General features: G+C 44.0%; 1 protein-coding gene across 3 annotated transcripts in view; it reads left to right on the plus strand.

Annotated features, from left to right (window-relative positions):
* The window catches only part of LOC129702297 (E3 ubiquitin-protein ligase RNF128), a 116,336-nt gene that overhangs the window by 91,386 nt on the left and 8,924 nt on the right, over positions 1 to 16,026 (plus strand). For all 3 annotated transcript variants that reach the window (XM_055644022.1, XM_055644023.1, XM_055644021.1), the window contains exons 3-4: positions 11,997 to 12,068; positions 13,879 to 13,961. In XM_055644022.1, coding sequence (XP_055499997.1) covers positions 11,997 to 12,068; positions 13,879 to 13,961 — 155 coding nt within the window. The remainder of the gene's footprint in view (positions 1 to 11,996; positions 12,069 to 13,878; positions 13,962 to 16,026) is intronic.

Genomic DNA, 16,026 nt, shown 5'->3' on the forward strand with positions numbered 1-16,026 from the left:
GCCTGCATCATAACACAGTGGCCAGACTTGCACAGTGACAGTGCTGGTAGAGCTACTGTTTCACACCGCCAGAGACCCAGGTTCGATCCTGACCTCGGGTGCTGTCTGTGTGGAATGTGCACGTTCTCTCTATGACCGCGTGGGTTACTTCTCAAAGAGGGTTAATTGGCCTCTGTAAATTGCCCCTACTGTGCAGGGAGTGGACAACATAGAACTAGTGTGTGAATGGATGATTGTGTGTTCGGCGTAGAATCGATAGGTTCAAGGGTCTGTATCTCTCAACTATAAACTTTATAATGAAGGTCGGGCAAGGAAGAGATTCTCTTAAATAACCACATTGTAGTTGAACGACAAAATGCATTTTGCGTGCACTGTCATTATACAAGGCTTACTGCAATAATATATGTGATTTTAATGTTTTAATGTAAACTAACAAACAATTGCATCAATACTTCATTATTCGCCTTTCGGCTTGTGTTGTCTTGGTGAAAGTATTTGTGTAGTCGCGGGTTTGCCAAACCAGTTTCGATGATGGTGCACTTGTTGAAAGGTGAGGGGTTAGTCATCGTCATGGCAATCTCTTTTTTGCTTGGCTTCTCTTCATCAATGAGGAAATAATAACGTTGGCGTTTAAAAACAAAAATAATGCCTCCCCAATTTGTGCTGCTGGTTTATGACTTTTCAGCTCTGCAAACCTTGCATTGCCAATGATACGCACAAGGCTCCCAGGGTAGGAATTTCCAAAAAAAGGTTTGCTATTCCGTCAGCTGAAAGCTGAGGTTTGTATTTAAGAAGATCTCTGCACTGAGGAAGGGGGAAGACATGGGTTCCTACTAAGTCACGGTTAAATGCCGGTTGGGTAAAGGGTATTAATGGAGTGTCTCTGTGCCAACATGCAGGTTCATTGCCTGTGGGCATCAAGTGGGCATGATAACAGTTAGACAGTGATGATTCTATTGCTTGCGGTCAACATTTGTTGGATGTGGGGGGGGGTGGTTCAATTGCAATGTTGAACCCTAGAGGGAGAAATGGGTCAGAATTTACCATTTTGAGCGGCTCAGTGGCTCAGCTGGTAGAACTGCTGCCTCATAGTGCCAAAGACACAGGTTCGATCCTGACCTCAGATGCTGTCTGCATAGAGTTTGCATGTTCTCCCTGTCACCGCGTAGGTTGCCTCCGGGTGCTCTAGTTTCCTCCCACATCCCAAAGGCGTGAGGGTTTGATGGGAGTGGATGTGAGAGTGAGAGACATACAAATAGTGTGAACTACTGTGTGGCACAGTGGTAGAGTTGCTGCCTTACAGTGCCATAGACCAGGATCAATCCTAACCTCTGGTGCTGTCTGTGTGGAGTTTGCTGGTTCTCCCCGTGACCATGTGGGTTTCCTATGGGTCCTCCGTTTCCTCCCAAATTCCAAAGGCATGAGGGTTTGCAGAGAGTGGATGTGAAAGAGAGAGACATACAACTAGTGTGAATGAGTGATCGATATGTAGTGTGGGCTCGGTGGGCCAAAGGGCCTGTTGCCATAGATAGACACTGAATGCTGGAGTAACACGGTGGGTCAGGCAGCATCTCTGGGGAAAATAGATAGGTGACTTTTCGGGTGGGGACCCTTTCTCAGACCCGTTTCCATGCTGTGTCTCAAAAACCTTTAAAACATGCTTTCTTGGAGCCATTCGGGATTAACTCACCTCCACCAAACCAATCCAGAAGCAAAATCAGGCAGATGCGGACAATCTGAGGTAAAACTTGAAAACATCGAAAATACTCAACGTCGGGTAGTTTCTACAAAGAGAGGAATGGAGCTAAAGTTTGAATTTGATGGCCCTTCATCAGAGTCGGCCACACCCAAGCCATTTTGGAGATGAAGAACTGCCCATTGTTCTCCACTAGACCTACATCTGACAGAAAAGATTAGTAATTCAAATGGAGACGTTTTTGACCAAGCTTGTATCGAGAACTGTCCGGATCTAAGTGGTCGTACTTCATTGTTTAAGGGTGGATATACACTCTATTGAGGCAATGCAGGAAAGATGTACTTGGTTGAATATAGTTATGATAGGTTTGTTGATTGGATGAACTCACTGGGGTTTAGAAGGAGGGGTGATTTTGATGGCAACAAAACAACATTTAATGAAATCAGAGTGGGGAGGAAAGGGTTTATTTGGCCCCTTAATCTTGCCCTACCACATGAGATCATGGCAAACATGACAACAATCAACTTCACAATCCAGTCAACATGTGGTAATCTTTCTCTGAATTGTCAAGTATCTGTCTGTTTCTGCTTTCAAAATACTCAAACACTGCTTCCACCACCCATTGAGGAAGACATTTCCAAAGACTAGTAAAGATATTTTGTCTTGTCTTGCGTGTTAATGCTTAGTTCTTGTTTCTCCCGCCATTGGAATCCACCTCTCCACATCCACCCAGTTGAGACCTCTAAATTAAGTCCTTATGTTTTACAACTCCAGCAGATGCAAGCCCAACATGTCCTCGCAGGGTGACCTGTCTGTGCAAAGTCTAGTCCAGTAACCTGGTCTAAAGTCCGAAGCCTGGTCCAGACCTAAAACCTCTCCACGGTTGCTGCCTGGTCTGTTGAGTTCCCCCAGTTGTGCGTATGGCTCGGAGTGGAGTAAACCTCATGTTGAACACGCCAAGAATGTTTCTACAGAACCAACTGGTTCAGAAACTGGGGCGTAGTCTCGGGATCCGGGGAAATCATATGCATGATTGCGGAGGCAGCTCTGCTCATGCATTGAATGCTTGAAATTCTCTGACTAAATGACTCCACCTCCCCGGAGTAGACAGTGGAAGGTTTTTAAAAACATATATATCTTTGAGTATTGAGAGTTTTTTAACGCATTGGAAAGTGAAACTGAGGCCAAGATGAGATCATCCATGGAGACGCAAGGAACTGCAGATGTTGGTTTGCAAAGAAAGATGCAAACTGCTGGAGTAACTCAGTAGGTCAGACACCGGCTCTGGAGAACACAGATCGGTAACGTTTTGGTTCAGTCCCCTTCTTTAATCCTTCCTTCAGATTGGTCTCCACAGATGCTGCCTGATCAGCTAGTGGATTTTGTCTTTTTCAATGAAATCATCTATGATCTTATTTGAAAGGCAGAACAAGGGATTGAATGGCTAAGTTCTGCTTCTATTTGCTTTTATTTACAGCCAGGCTTTGATTTGACCTTGGAAAGATTTTAAAAAAATGTTGGAACAACTCAGCGGGTCAGGCAGCAACCCTGGACAACATGGATGGGCAACATTTTGTAATTGGACCCTGCATTGGTCTTAGAGTGTAGACACAAGGAACTACAGATAGAGAAGGGTCCCAACTTGAACTGTCATCAATCCATGTGTTCAAGAAGGAACTGCAGATGCTGGAAGATCAAAGGTACACAAAAATGCTGGAGAAACTCAGCGGGTGCAGCAGCATCTATGGAGCGAAGGAAATAGGCGACGTTTCGGGCCGAAACGTCGCCTATTTCCTTCGCTCCATAGATGCTGCTGCACCCGCTGAGTTTCTCCAGCATTTTTGTGTACCTGTCATCAATCCAAGTTCTCCACAGATGCTGCCTGACCCACTAAGTTACTCCAGCACTTTGTGTCTTTTATTGATTTGACCTTATTTGCCATTGTTGCAGAAAGCATGATGAGATTTAGATCTAGCATAGAACGTTCCAACCAGATTGTTGACGCTGAACATGGATTACTAGAACAAAATTATTTTTCAGAATTAAATCTGCAGAGTATTTTTTAGGCTCTGTTTGCCACATATTGGAATTGGCATTTATATAATGAGACACATTTGAATTTAATGCCTAGATTGCACTGCAGCATTGGTGGAAAATTCAACTCATCAAATGCTGCCAAGCGCGCTGACCAGTGATCACCAGTTCTGTGTTTTCCCTCTTTCGCATGCACTCCCTACACACAATTTACAGAGAACCACTTAGCCTACACACCCGCACATCTTTGGGATGTGAGAGGAAACCAGAGCACCAGGAGGTAATGGACAGGGAGAACATGCAAACTCCACACAGACAACACCCGAGGTCAGGATCGAACCCGTGTGGCGTCTCTAAGGCTGTGAGGCAGCCTTAGAGATAGTGTGAGTACAGACAACAGACAAGGCAAGACAAGGATGGGTACAGTGTGAGCTGTACTCATCCTTGTGCGAATGCTTTTAATTTGTCTGTATAAGTTGGATGATGTTGTTTTTGAAATGCTAAGTTTTTATTCACATTTTGGAAGCTTGACAAAAACTTTAAATCTTTGGCAAAGTTCAGGGTGTGGCTTTGATGAGAGTGTGGTTTCCTCTGTGGCTTCACGGGTGGGGTTTGGTCTGGCTGCTCATGTGACAGGCTCCATTGCTTAATGTTACAGCATTGCTGATGGCCTAACCAGTCAGACCAGATCGCCAGCTAGTTTGACCTCTGGGATGTGGGATCCATGAATGGCAAAGAGTTGAGCCTGAAGAGATGTCCTGACCTGCAACTTCTCCTGTCCAGGTTCTCCGGAGATGTTGCCTGATCCACTGAGTTACTTCTGTACCATGTGTCCTTTTGTGTAAACCACTATCTGCAGTTCTTTTTTTTATTTACAATGCTCCTCAGATTCCTGTAATTGAGGCAAATTTGGTCCCTTGATTTGATAGCAAGAAAAATCCCATATGTTTGCTTAGCTTTTTTTGTTTCCAGAGATGTTGTGAGCTTTGAATAATTGCTGCCATGTTCTTATTAATCTAAAATGTAACTAGAAAAGATACAAAGTGCCGGAATAACTCAGCAGGTCAGGCAGCACCTTAGGAGAATATGGATCTCATCAGTCTATCCAGGTTCTCCAAAAATTGGCAAGAAAAATTAATTATTTTCTGTTGATGGATACTTGGCTCCCATTATTTATAGCATTATGTCCAGGCCAATGCAACAGTTAACCTAAAACCAAGAACAGTACATCCATCATAGGTAGAAAGCAAGAACAAAAGATGCTCGTTTGCACAAAGGACACACAGTGCTGGCATAACACAGTGGGTCAGGTAGGATCTCTGGAAAACATGGATAGGTGATGTTTTGGATCGGGTTGTCTGAAGAAGGGTCCTGACGTGAAACATCACCTATCCATGTTCTCCAGAGATGCTGCCTGACCCGCTGAGTTACTCCAGCAATTTGTGTCCTTTTCAGCATAGGAGGTCTCTTTTTTGGCCCACAAAATCATATTCTGCCGAATATGATTCCAAATTAAAGTATTGTAGTTCCGTCTGCCTGTGCATGATGCATATCCCTTCATTACTTGAATATTTGTGTGCCTGTCTTCAGACTTTAGAGTTACAGCACAGAAACAGGCCCATTGGCCCACCGAGTCCATGCCGACCAGGGATCTCCGTACATTAGCACTATCCTACACACCAGGACAATTTACAATTTTACCAATGCCAATTAACTTACAAACGTATACATCTTTGGAGTGTGGGAGGAAACTGGAGCACCCGGAGAGAACTTACAAACTCCGTACAGACAGCAGCCATAGTCAGGACTGAACCAGGGTCTCTGGCGCTGTAAGGTAGCAGCTCTACTGCTACGCCACTGTGCTGCTCTGAACGCCATTCAGACACCATTATCATATCTGTTTTGTTTGTATTGTATTCAAATTTATTGTCATTGTCTCAATTTGAGACAACACCACCACCCTTTACATCACCACCCTTGGCAGCACATTTCAGGCAATCACCACTTTCGGTGTAAAACACATCACCTTTACACTTTGCCCCTCACAACCTAGAAGCTACGCCCTCTAGTCTTTGACATTTTTTATCAACTTTGACCCTGTGAATCAAAGACGTGGAGGTGCAGCATAGTGGCACAGTGGTAGAGTTGCTGCCTTACAGCACCAGAGACCCAGGTTCCATGCTATATCTCTAAACTAAACTAAACTTCTTAAACTAAACTAAACCTAGAAGTATAATTAACATTGACAAAAATGTGAGCTATTTGTAGGTGCATTTGTTTGCCCCCTTTAACTACAGTTTGTTTGGAAGTTGGAGATTTTTTTCAGCTCAATTACACAACGGCTGCACTGCAGTGTATCACTACATTAATATTTATCACTTTGTTTCTCCGTTGTGAATTCGCAGTCATATGAATGGAGGCTGACTCAACAAACAAACATTTCAGAATCGCTAGGGAGACCAGTGAGGCTGCGTGCTATAAATATGACTCGAGGAGATGTACAGTGAACAAGCAGTGTGCAAAATTAACATGAGCTTAATTCATCCGGAAGGTTTACATTGCCGAATGTCTAAAATCTACTTGCAGAAATGAGAAATTATTATCCATTTTAAAAAAAAAAAATGTTTTGGTTTGGAGATGCAGCACGGAAACAGGCCCTTCGGCCCACCAAGTCCACGCCGACCAGCGACTCCCACACATTAACACTATCCTACACACCCTAGGGATATTTATATTTATACCAAGTCTATTAACCTGAAACCTGTACGTCTTTGGAGTGTGGGAGATCTCGGTGAAAACCCACGTGGTCACGGGGTGAACGTTCAGACTCCATACAGACAGCGCCCGTAGTCAGGATTGAACCGGGTCTCTGGAGCTTGAAGGCAACAACTCTGCCGCTGCACCACCGTGCTGTCCTTTTTTTTCCCCTAATTGAGAATAATTTCACCTAGCATGTCATTATTGCTTAATGTTAATATATTTTTTCCCCCTCAATACAGGGGAAGTCTTAAAATTAGAGGGCAGAGGTTTAAGATCAGATTTAAAAGGGATCAGAGGGGCACCTTTTGCACACAGAGGGTGGTGGATATATGGAACGGGCTGCCAGAGGATATTGGAGAGGTGGGTACAATTACAACGCATAAAATACAAGGAGAGGAAGGGTTGAGAGGGACATGGGCTCAATGCAGGCAATTGGGTCTGGCTCAGGAAAACATTCTGGGCAGCATGGAGAAGTTGAACCAAAGGATTTGTTTCTATGCTTTATAACTGCTTCTCTCTGATTTCACCTTAAAAGTAATTATTGCTTATCAGTAATCAGTCTGACTTTGTGGATGATTTATGCAACTGTTGCAATTATTAAAAGCTGGTGAGATCGTGTTGGGTTGCTATCCACGACAAAATTCCCTCTGTGTCCAGGTTGAAAATAATCTGCAGCAATACAACTTCATTAGTGGTGATGCAGTGCACTGCATGCTGGTAATGGATAGGCAGTGTTGTCTTCAATGTAAACTGGTGATATTTCGTCCAGCAGATCAAAATGACTGCTGTGAGATGTAGACTATACAGGGTCTTTAATGCTGCCAGTCAGCATTTAAGGGCAGGCATCACCAATTGTGTTAAAATTCCCCAAATTCTTAACCATGAATTTTTTTAACTGGAAGACCACAGCAGGCAAACTGCTTCATGACCAATAAGGACGTCACGGTGGCACAACGGTAGTGTTGCTGCCTTACCACACCGGAGACCATTGTTCAATCGTGACTACGGGTACTATCTTTGCTGAGTTTGTACGTTCTTCCCGTTACTGCAGTGATTTTTTTCGTGTACTCCGGTTTGCTCCCACACTCCAAAGACGTACAGGTTTTCTAGGTTAATTCGGCTTTGGTGAATTAGGCATTGTCCCCATTGTGTAGGATAACACACTAGGGACAATACCTAGTGTGCCTCTCGGATCCATAGGCTGGAGTACAGGAATCAATGTTTGGCATGGTCTCGGTGGGCCAAAGGGCCTGTATCTGCGCTGCATCTCTAAAACCAAATAGAAGATGCTAAACTATGGTGAGGAGGAAGTCTCATGATAACTTTGTGATGGATTCTTTCTCAAGCTGCTTTCCTTTCTCAAGTATTTTAGAATAGAATCTGTCAATATGCAGGAGTGGTCTCAATATTGTTTGACTAATATCTGAAAGAGTCCATGTACTGCTTAAATTTTGTTGGCATGAAAACAGGGAAACACAATCACACTGTTCGCATAACAGACAAAATAGTTGAGGCAGGTACAGAGACAACATTTTAAATGACATTTGGACAATTGCATCGTTTGGCAAGGTTCAGACGGATATGGGCCAAATGTAGGAAAATGGAACTAGCTTAGATGAGGCATCTTTGTTGGCGTGGAAGAGTTAGGCCAAAAAGCCTATTTCCTTGTTGTGTGACTCTGACTTAATGACATGACTTCCAAAGATTTAAAAAGCTAAGTACGTATTATGATCACAAAAGTGTATATATTGCTGAGATCATGAGAATCAATTAATTAGTGCAAACAAGATGAGGCACAAAGTTCCTGAATTCCTCAAACGGCACCAATTTGGATGTTGGGAATACGTTCGTAACAACACATGAGAGGTGTAGATCGGGTAGATAGTCTGAACTTTTTTCCCATGGTGGAAATGTCTAACACTAGAGAGCACAGCTATAAGGTGAGAGGGGGAATGTTTAAAGGAGATGTGCAGGGTATGTTTTTTTACACCAAGAGTGAAGGGGCCTGGAACACATTGCCAGGGATGGTGGTGGGAGCAGATACGATAGTGGTGTCTAAGAGGCTTTTAGATAGACACATGTAAGTGCAGGGATTAGAGGAATATGGATTATGTACAGGCCGATGAAATCAGTTTAACTTGGCATCATATTCGGTACAAACATTATAGAAAATAGGTGCAGTAGTAGGCCATTCAGCCCTTCGAGCCAGCACCGCCATTCAATGCGATCATGGCTGATCATCCCCAATCAGTACCCATTCCTGCCTTCTCCCCATATCCCCTGACTATGCTATCTTTAAGAGCCCTATCTATCTCTCTCTCTTGAAAGCATCCAGAAAACCGGCCTCCACCATCCTCTGAGACAGAGAATTCCATAGACTCACAACTCTCTGTATGAAAACGTTTTTTCCTCATCACCGTTCTAAATGGCTTACCCCTTATTCTTAAACTTATGGGCTGATGGGCCTGTTCTTGTATTGTGCTATTCTATAAAAACACAGACAATGATTCTTTTGGCCCATCTCATTCTCGCTGGCTGTGATACTTGTCTATATTAAATGGATTTTTCCGAATTGGGTCCAAATCTCTCCAAGCTTTTCCTAACCAAGTATCTGTCCAGATGTCTTTTAAAGCATAGTAAATAAATCTGCCTCCACTACTTCTGGCAGTTCATTCCAGATCACTACCTCCCTCTTGTGTGTAAAAATATATTTGTCAGATATCCTTTAAATTTCCCCATTTCTCTTTACACCTGCGCCTTTCAGTTGTAAACTCCCCTGCCCATGTCAAACTATATACATCCATCTCTCAGTTTTCTCAGGGGTAAGGATCTTGAAAAGCAGTGCGTATCTCAAAAAAGCGTAAATTAAAACATATTTACCATAAGAATGTAAATAAATGGTACAAGTTAGGGGAAACGCCATATAACTGCCTGCATTGCACAGTGTAGGAAGGAACTACAGATGCTGGTTATATACCAAAGACAGACACAAAATGCTGCAGTAACGCAGCGGGACAGGCAGCATCTCCGGAGAAAAAGACTGGGTGACGTTTCGGGTTATGACTAAAAAGATGCGCAAAAGACAGCAACTAGATGCGAACATGCACAAAGCAATGATGGCACATTTGAAAACAAAGCAGTAAGCAGCAGTGTGCTGAACGCTGTCACTGTTGTACTGTACAAATCATGCCAGGCATGACATCACCCATGTCTACAATGCCAGCCATGAACTTGAGCTCAATAATCGGGCGGCATGGTGCTGCCTCACAGCGCCAGAGACCGGGTATTGTGAGGCAAATGAAACCTTTACGCTACTCGTAATTTACAAAAACTTTATTTAAGCTTTAAGCAACACATTTCTGTAATACATAACTTCAAAGCATCTTGGTCATCAACTTCACTCGTATTGTTATTTACATTTTTAATTTTAGAATTACGTATAGAAGTTTCCATAGGGGATGATGGGAGTGTTGAAGGAAGTTCTTGATTAATATGTGGAGTGATGGAGCTGATGGAGTAGACGGACATGGTGCAAGGTCACAAAGTGAGACAGTTGACTGACGTCCATCCCAATACTTGATAGTTGCATAAGAAAGCTTAACATCAGTCAGTTGAACTTCATCAACAAAAGGCTCATTCGTATTTGATGGAACATACCGACAAAGCAACACAGGCCCAGGGCTAGTCATCCATGATGGCAGAGATGTACTACTAGAAGAACGCCGTTTGAAGTTGAAGAACCGCTCATGTGGAGTAGTATTGGTAGCAGTTGACAGTAGAGATCTGATGGAGTGTAATGCTTGGATGAGTTTCTATACTGTATGACTTCATGATGCTAGGAGTCTAAAACAGGGGTTGGCAACCTACGGCCCCCGGGCCGAATGCGGCCCGTAACCCGAAATCATCCGGCCCGCAGGCGGATTTTTTCCCCCGTAATCATCCAGCCCACTGAGTACCGAGCGTGGGCGAGTGCCGAACTCTGGCTGTACCGCATCCTGCGCAAAGCCGCCGGCATGACCGTGCACCTTCTGTGAACACGTTTAAGAAAGAACTGCAGACACTGGAAAAATTGATGGTAGACAAAAATGCTGGAGGAACTCAGCGGGTGAGACATGCAAGGATTGCATGAGGCTGCCTCACCCGCTGAGTTTCTCTAGCATTTTTGTCTACCTTCTGTGAACACGTGATTTGATGCCTGCAGGATAGGGGCGGGATCCATGTGTACACGTGATAGATGTGGCCCGCCATCTGCTCACAGACATGCGTCCCGGCCCTAATGCAGAACAAGGTTGCCGACCCCTGCTCTAAAAGATGCTGGGGAAAAGATAGATTGTTTTCCACTCATTCCTGACAACTACGTCAATCATAGGGGTGGCAAAGTAGCGCAGCAGTATAGTTGCTGCCTTGCGGTGCCAGCGACCTGGGTTCAATCCTGACTACGGGTGCTGTCTGTACAGGGTTTGTTCATTCTCCCTGTGACCATGTGGGTTTTCCCTGGGAGCTCCAGTTTCCTCCAACACTCAAGGCATACTAATTTGTAGGTTAATTTGGCTTTGGTAAACATTGTAACTTGTCCTTAGTGTTTAGGATAATGCTGGTGTATGGGGATTACCAATCGGCGAGGACTCCATAGGTATCTCTAAACTAAACTAAACTTCCAGTTACTAATTTCAAAAGATATCAGGACAGATAGTTGGATAGGAAAAGTTTAGCCGTTTATGCAAGCAAATGGCCCCAAACGCCAACTTGATGGGCTGAAGGGCCTGTTTCTATGCTGTATAGCTCCGTGACTCTGAGTCTAACTGCTTATTGCCTTTTTCTCAAATTATTATTTTCACACTTTATTGTCACGTGTACCGAGGTACAGTGAAAAGCTTTTTGTTGCATGCTAACCAGTTTGCGGAAAGACTATACATGATTGCATTCGAGCCACCCAACATGCAAAGATATGCAACATGGAATAGGGAACAACGTATAGTGCAAGATAAAGTCCAGTAAAATGTAATTATAGATAGTCCGAGGGTCTTCAATGAAGTAGATAGTAGCGCCAAATCATCTCTAGTTGATGATAAGATGATTCAGTTGCCTGATAACAGCTGGGAAGAAACTGACCCTGAATCTGGAGGTGTGTGTTTTCACACTTGTGTACCTCTTGCCAGAGGGGAGAAGAGGGAGTGACTGGAGTGAGACTGGTACTTGGTGGCCTTGCCGAGGCAGCGTGATGTATAGATGGAGTCAATGGAAGGGAGGTTGGTTTGTGTGATGGTCTGAGTTGCTTAGAGCAAAGCCCTGAATCTCCTCAGTCTGGGCATCTGATCCGCACAAACGATATCGGTTGCCTTGTAGAGATAAAATTAAAAAAACTTTTGCTGATGAGCCTTCTAGTTAGTCAATGAAGATGTGGAGTACTGAGGTGCAGAGAACTTGTGAGAGAAGTGTGCGAATGAAGTAATTTTACCAATGAGTTTCAGACATGTCAATAACAATAATTGTATTAATTTTACAGAATCAACTGAAAAATGAAGCCAAGAAGGCCATTAATCAGCTGGATCTCCGCACCTTGAAGCAAGGTGACCAGGTGTGTGCTACCGGAAGGGCATCTAGGGGTGGGTGATAAACCGACAGTCTAGAAGTCCAAGTGAAAGTTACTTTTAAAACTTTTGTGACTTTTTCTTTTCATTATATTCTGTGATTCCAACTGTAATATGCCTGTCATTGCCATGCTGAAGCCAATTGTTTATTCTGAATGGGACAGGGGGAGATAAAGCACCTTGTTCAAAGTTATGTTAACCAGTTTAATAGTTTCAATAATCTTTTCAATTTAATAGTTCAATGACACTTTATTGTCGTGTACCTGAGTACAGTGAGATGCTTTGTTTTGCGTACACCCTGGTAAATTCATCGAGCGCACCTCACCTAGGCAGTACACAAGTGTTGCCACGTTTTAGCACTGACAAAGTTACAAATTTGTATCATGTTGCAAATTTAACGTGAAATCAGAAATTGGTCCCTTCCTCTCTGCAGAGTGATGTGACCCAACCCAACGGCAGAACAGGCTTTGTCTGGCCTTCCCATTTTCTTCCTTTGTGGATTATGAGGGGGGTGACGCTGTAGAGGATCTAGCTTAAAAATGGGAACATTGTGCAATTGTAAGGATTTGCATTGCAGATGGACCCCATTAGATGAATTGATTCCACACGCGGCAGAATAAAGCTCTTCCCAGCTATTGGTGGAGACACAAGGAACTTCACATCTCATCTGTTTGTTTATTGTATTGCACAATTGTGTGAATAACGTTTGCATGTGTTAAATAAATAAATGCAAACATTGCGTTTGAAAGCCCTACCTGTGCACAGGTAAGTGACACACTGGTCTTACCACGTCTTATCTTGCCTGTGTTGATGTGACCGGTCGGTGCACATTGATTTCCAGGCTGGTGCAGGTTAGTCCATGGGACATTGTAGGCTGTCTCGGAAATTTAAGGCACAAGGGATCTGCGGAACGTTGGCAAACTGGAACGTGGCTTTGTTTGCTCTGCCTGACACCACCACTCGTAGGACGATGGCGTTCGTCATGGGGAACTGTGGAGTTGCATGTGGTTAGTGGGACCATGGACCTTGTTGATGTTGTATATGAGGCATGGGCTGGGTGGAGGATATCTTGCCCAAGGTGATTAGTTTAGTTTTAGTCTAGTTTATTATTGTCACGTGTCCCAAGATCCAGTGAAAAGCTTTTTGGTGCATACTATCCAGTCAGCGAGAAGATTATACATGATTCCAATCAAGCCATCCACAGTGTACTGATACAGGGTAAAGGGAATAATGTTAGTGCAAAATAAATTCCAGTAATGTCCGATTAAAGCTAGTCCAATAAGGTAGATGGGAGGTCAGGACCGCTCTATAGTTGGTGATAGGATGGTTTAGTTACCCAATAACAGCTGGGAAGGCGTCCCTGAATCTGGAGGTGTGTGTTTTCAAACTTCTGTACCACTTGCCTGATGGACGAGGGGGTGATCTGGGTGAGACGTGTCCTTGATTATGCTGGTGGCCTTGCCGAGGCAGCCTGAAGTGTAGATGGAGTCAATGGAAGGGAGGTTGGTTTGTGTGATGGTCTGGGCTGCATCCATGACTCTACAATTTCTTGGGTTCTTGGATGGAGCTGCTCCCAAACCATGCAGTTGTGCATCTTTTGACTCGTTGTTGCTCTGCGCTGAAGCAACGTCACCAGTGGACGAAACAGCCCTGATGTTGCACCTCACAGTAAAGCTGACAAGCAATTATTGATTTTTCTTTCTCTCCTCTTCCCCCCCCCCCCCCCCCCCCCTCCCTCCCTCCCCTCCCCTCCCCTCCCCCTCCCCTCCCCTCCCCTCCCCTCTCTTCGATCTCCAGGAGACTGGCCCAGATGCTGACACCTGTGCTGTTTGCATCGAAGCTTACAAGCCTAATGATGTTGTTCGCATCTTGACTTGCAAGTAAGTAGGTTATGGTCATGTATGTCCCTCAGAGGGAGGAAGGGTGGGAGGGAGAGGGCAGAGACTGAGACACATGAGGGCAGGTAGAAAAAACAAAGGCAACAAAGCTGTTGGAGGCAGCGAAAGCTGCTTTACATAACACTGTACAAGTGAGTAACGGAAGTAGGCAGATACGATGTAGTTACTAGATCTGTTTTGCCGTTCTTCTTTTGTTAACGTGTGCCCGTAAAAAAAAAAAATCCCCAACAAATAGCACGCGGGAAGCATTTTTGAAAATTTCAGGAAATACCATCAAATTCCAGGAAATTTGGGATTCTATTTAAGGAAAATTATTTTGAAGTGTGGAAGCACTGTTTGGGGAGCTGGTATCGATGTGATGGGCCAAAATATCATAATGCGCCATTGTGGTTCTAGTTTCACCTACTTGAGCGCTGTCAATAGTGTTTTATTGTCATGTGTCACAAACAGAACAATGAAATTCTTACAACAGAATATGTAAACATAGTACTCTGTATACAATACTATAAATGAGAAAAATAAAAGTTTATAAATGTGTGTTATAACATTACAATATTTGTGCAAAAAGATAAAACCAATGCCTCCAAGTCAATGTAGTTCAGAGCTTAATTGGAGGTTGTAGTGTTTAATAGCCTGTTGGCTGTAGTGAAGAAGCTGTTCCTGAACCTGCCTATTACAGTTTTCAGGCTCCAATACCTTATTCCCAATGGCAATAGTGCAATGAGTGTGTGGTCAGGGTGGTGTGGGTCTCTAGTGATGCTGGCTGCCTTTTTGAGGCAGACCCTCCCATTGATAGTGGGGAGGTCAGAACCGGTGATGGACTGGGCTATCGGTGATTGTGCTAAAATTACCGATAGACTTCTTGTTATTCCATCTGATTTGGACATTGTGCTTCTTTGCGATCATCTACATGAATTGGTTTGAAGCTTGGTTAAAGGCTGGTTGAAGGATCTTGCCTGCTGTTATGCAGATCTGTTATGCAACGTCCTCATCTGTTCTAATGATCTAAACAAAAGCATGTGTATTAACTTGGGGCCTGAACTTGTGATTAAAGGGATGGTTATGAGTCATCAGCTGATTTAAGGTATGAGGTGAGTGATCGTGTGCTTGAAGTGCAAAATATCAAAGCAACAAGTGCAGGCTCTCATCATTGCTTTGAAGAAGCAGCCATATAGCCTTGAAGATTGTTAATGCTTGTCATGTAAGCCTCCTTCACTTAGGCCCGTCATGTTTTTGACTGTGTTAAATTCCACAGGTGATGATATGTGGGGCCAGCTATCCTTAGTTTGACAGGACTCGTGCATGTTGGATTACAGTCATGTTGGGCACATTCTCAGCTTGACAAGACTCAAGCATGTTGGATTAGAGTCCGACCATGTTAAACATCCATGGTAAAGATGAGGCAATGGGGACCTCGAAATTGGAAGTTGTTGAAGAGCATGTCAGGTGTCTTGGATGTTAGTCAGAAAAGGACTGGACAATGATGGGGGGGCGGGGGGGGGGGATAGGATTGAATCAAGGTATGTGGAGGTGAGTTCAGTGGGGGAGGAGCAAACAGAAACAATGGATCTGCCAGGGCGTCCTGCTTATGTATTTTGGGGAGGAGCTGGAGGCAGACAGTGCGGGACTGGGGAAGAGTTGGAGACTGCGGAGGGGAGATGGTCAGAGGTGACGAGATCTGAAGCAGTCTGTGAGATGAAGGCCTGTTGTCTGTGGTGCCATGGTCTGAAGAAGGGTCCTGACCTGAAATATCACCTAGCCATTTTCTCCAGTGATACTGCCCGACTCGCTGAGTTATCTCAGCACTTTGTCTATGTCTTTGTCATGTTGAGTGTATTCTCTACTGAAGCAATTGAGTGTGATTCAGGTTAGCATTGCATGGAAATGCAATTTGCAGTACTGCTACCTCAACCTAGGTTTGATCCCAACCTCGGATGCTATCTATGAGGGGTTTGCATGTTCTCTCCCTGTGGTTTCCCTGAGTGCTTCTGGTTCTTCTCATATTCCCAAAGATGTGTTGGGACAGGTGTTTAATTGGTCACCAGTG

This window comes from Leucoraja erinacea, chromosome 12 (genome assembly GCF_028641065.1).
Source record: "Leucoraja erinacea ecotype New England chromosome 12, Leri_hhj_1, whole genome shotgun sequence".
NCBI classification, from domain to species: domain Eukaryota; kingdom Metazoa; phylum Chordata; class Chondrichthyes; order Rajiformes; family Rajidae; genus Leucoraja; species Leucoraja erinaceus.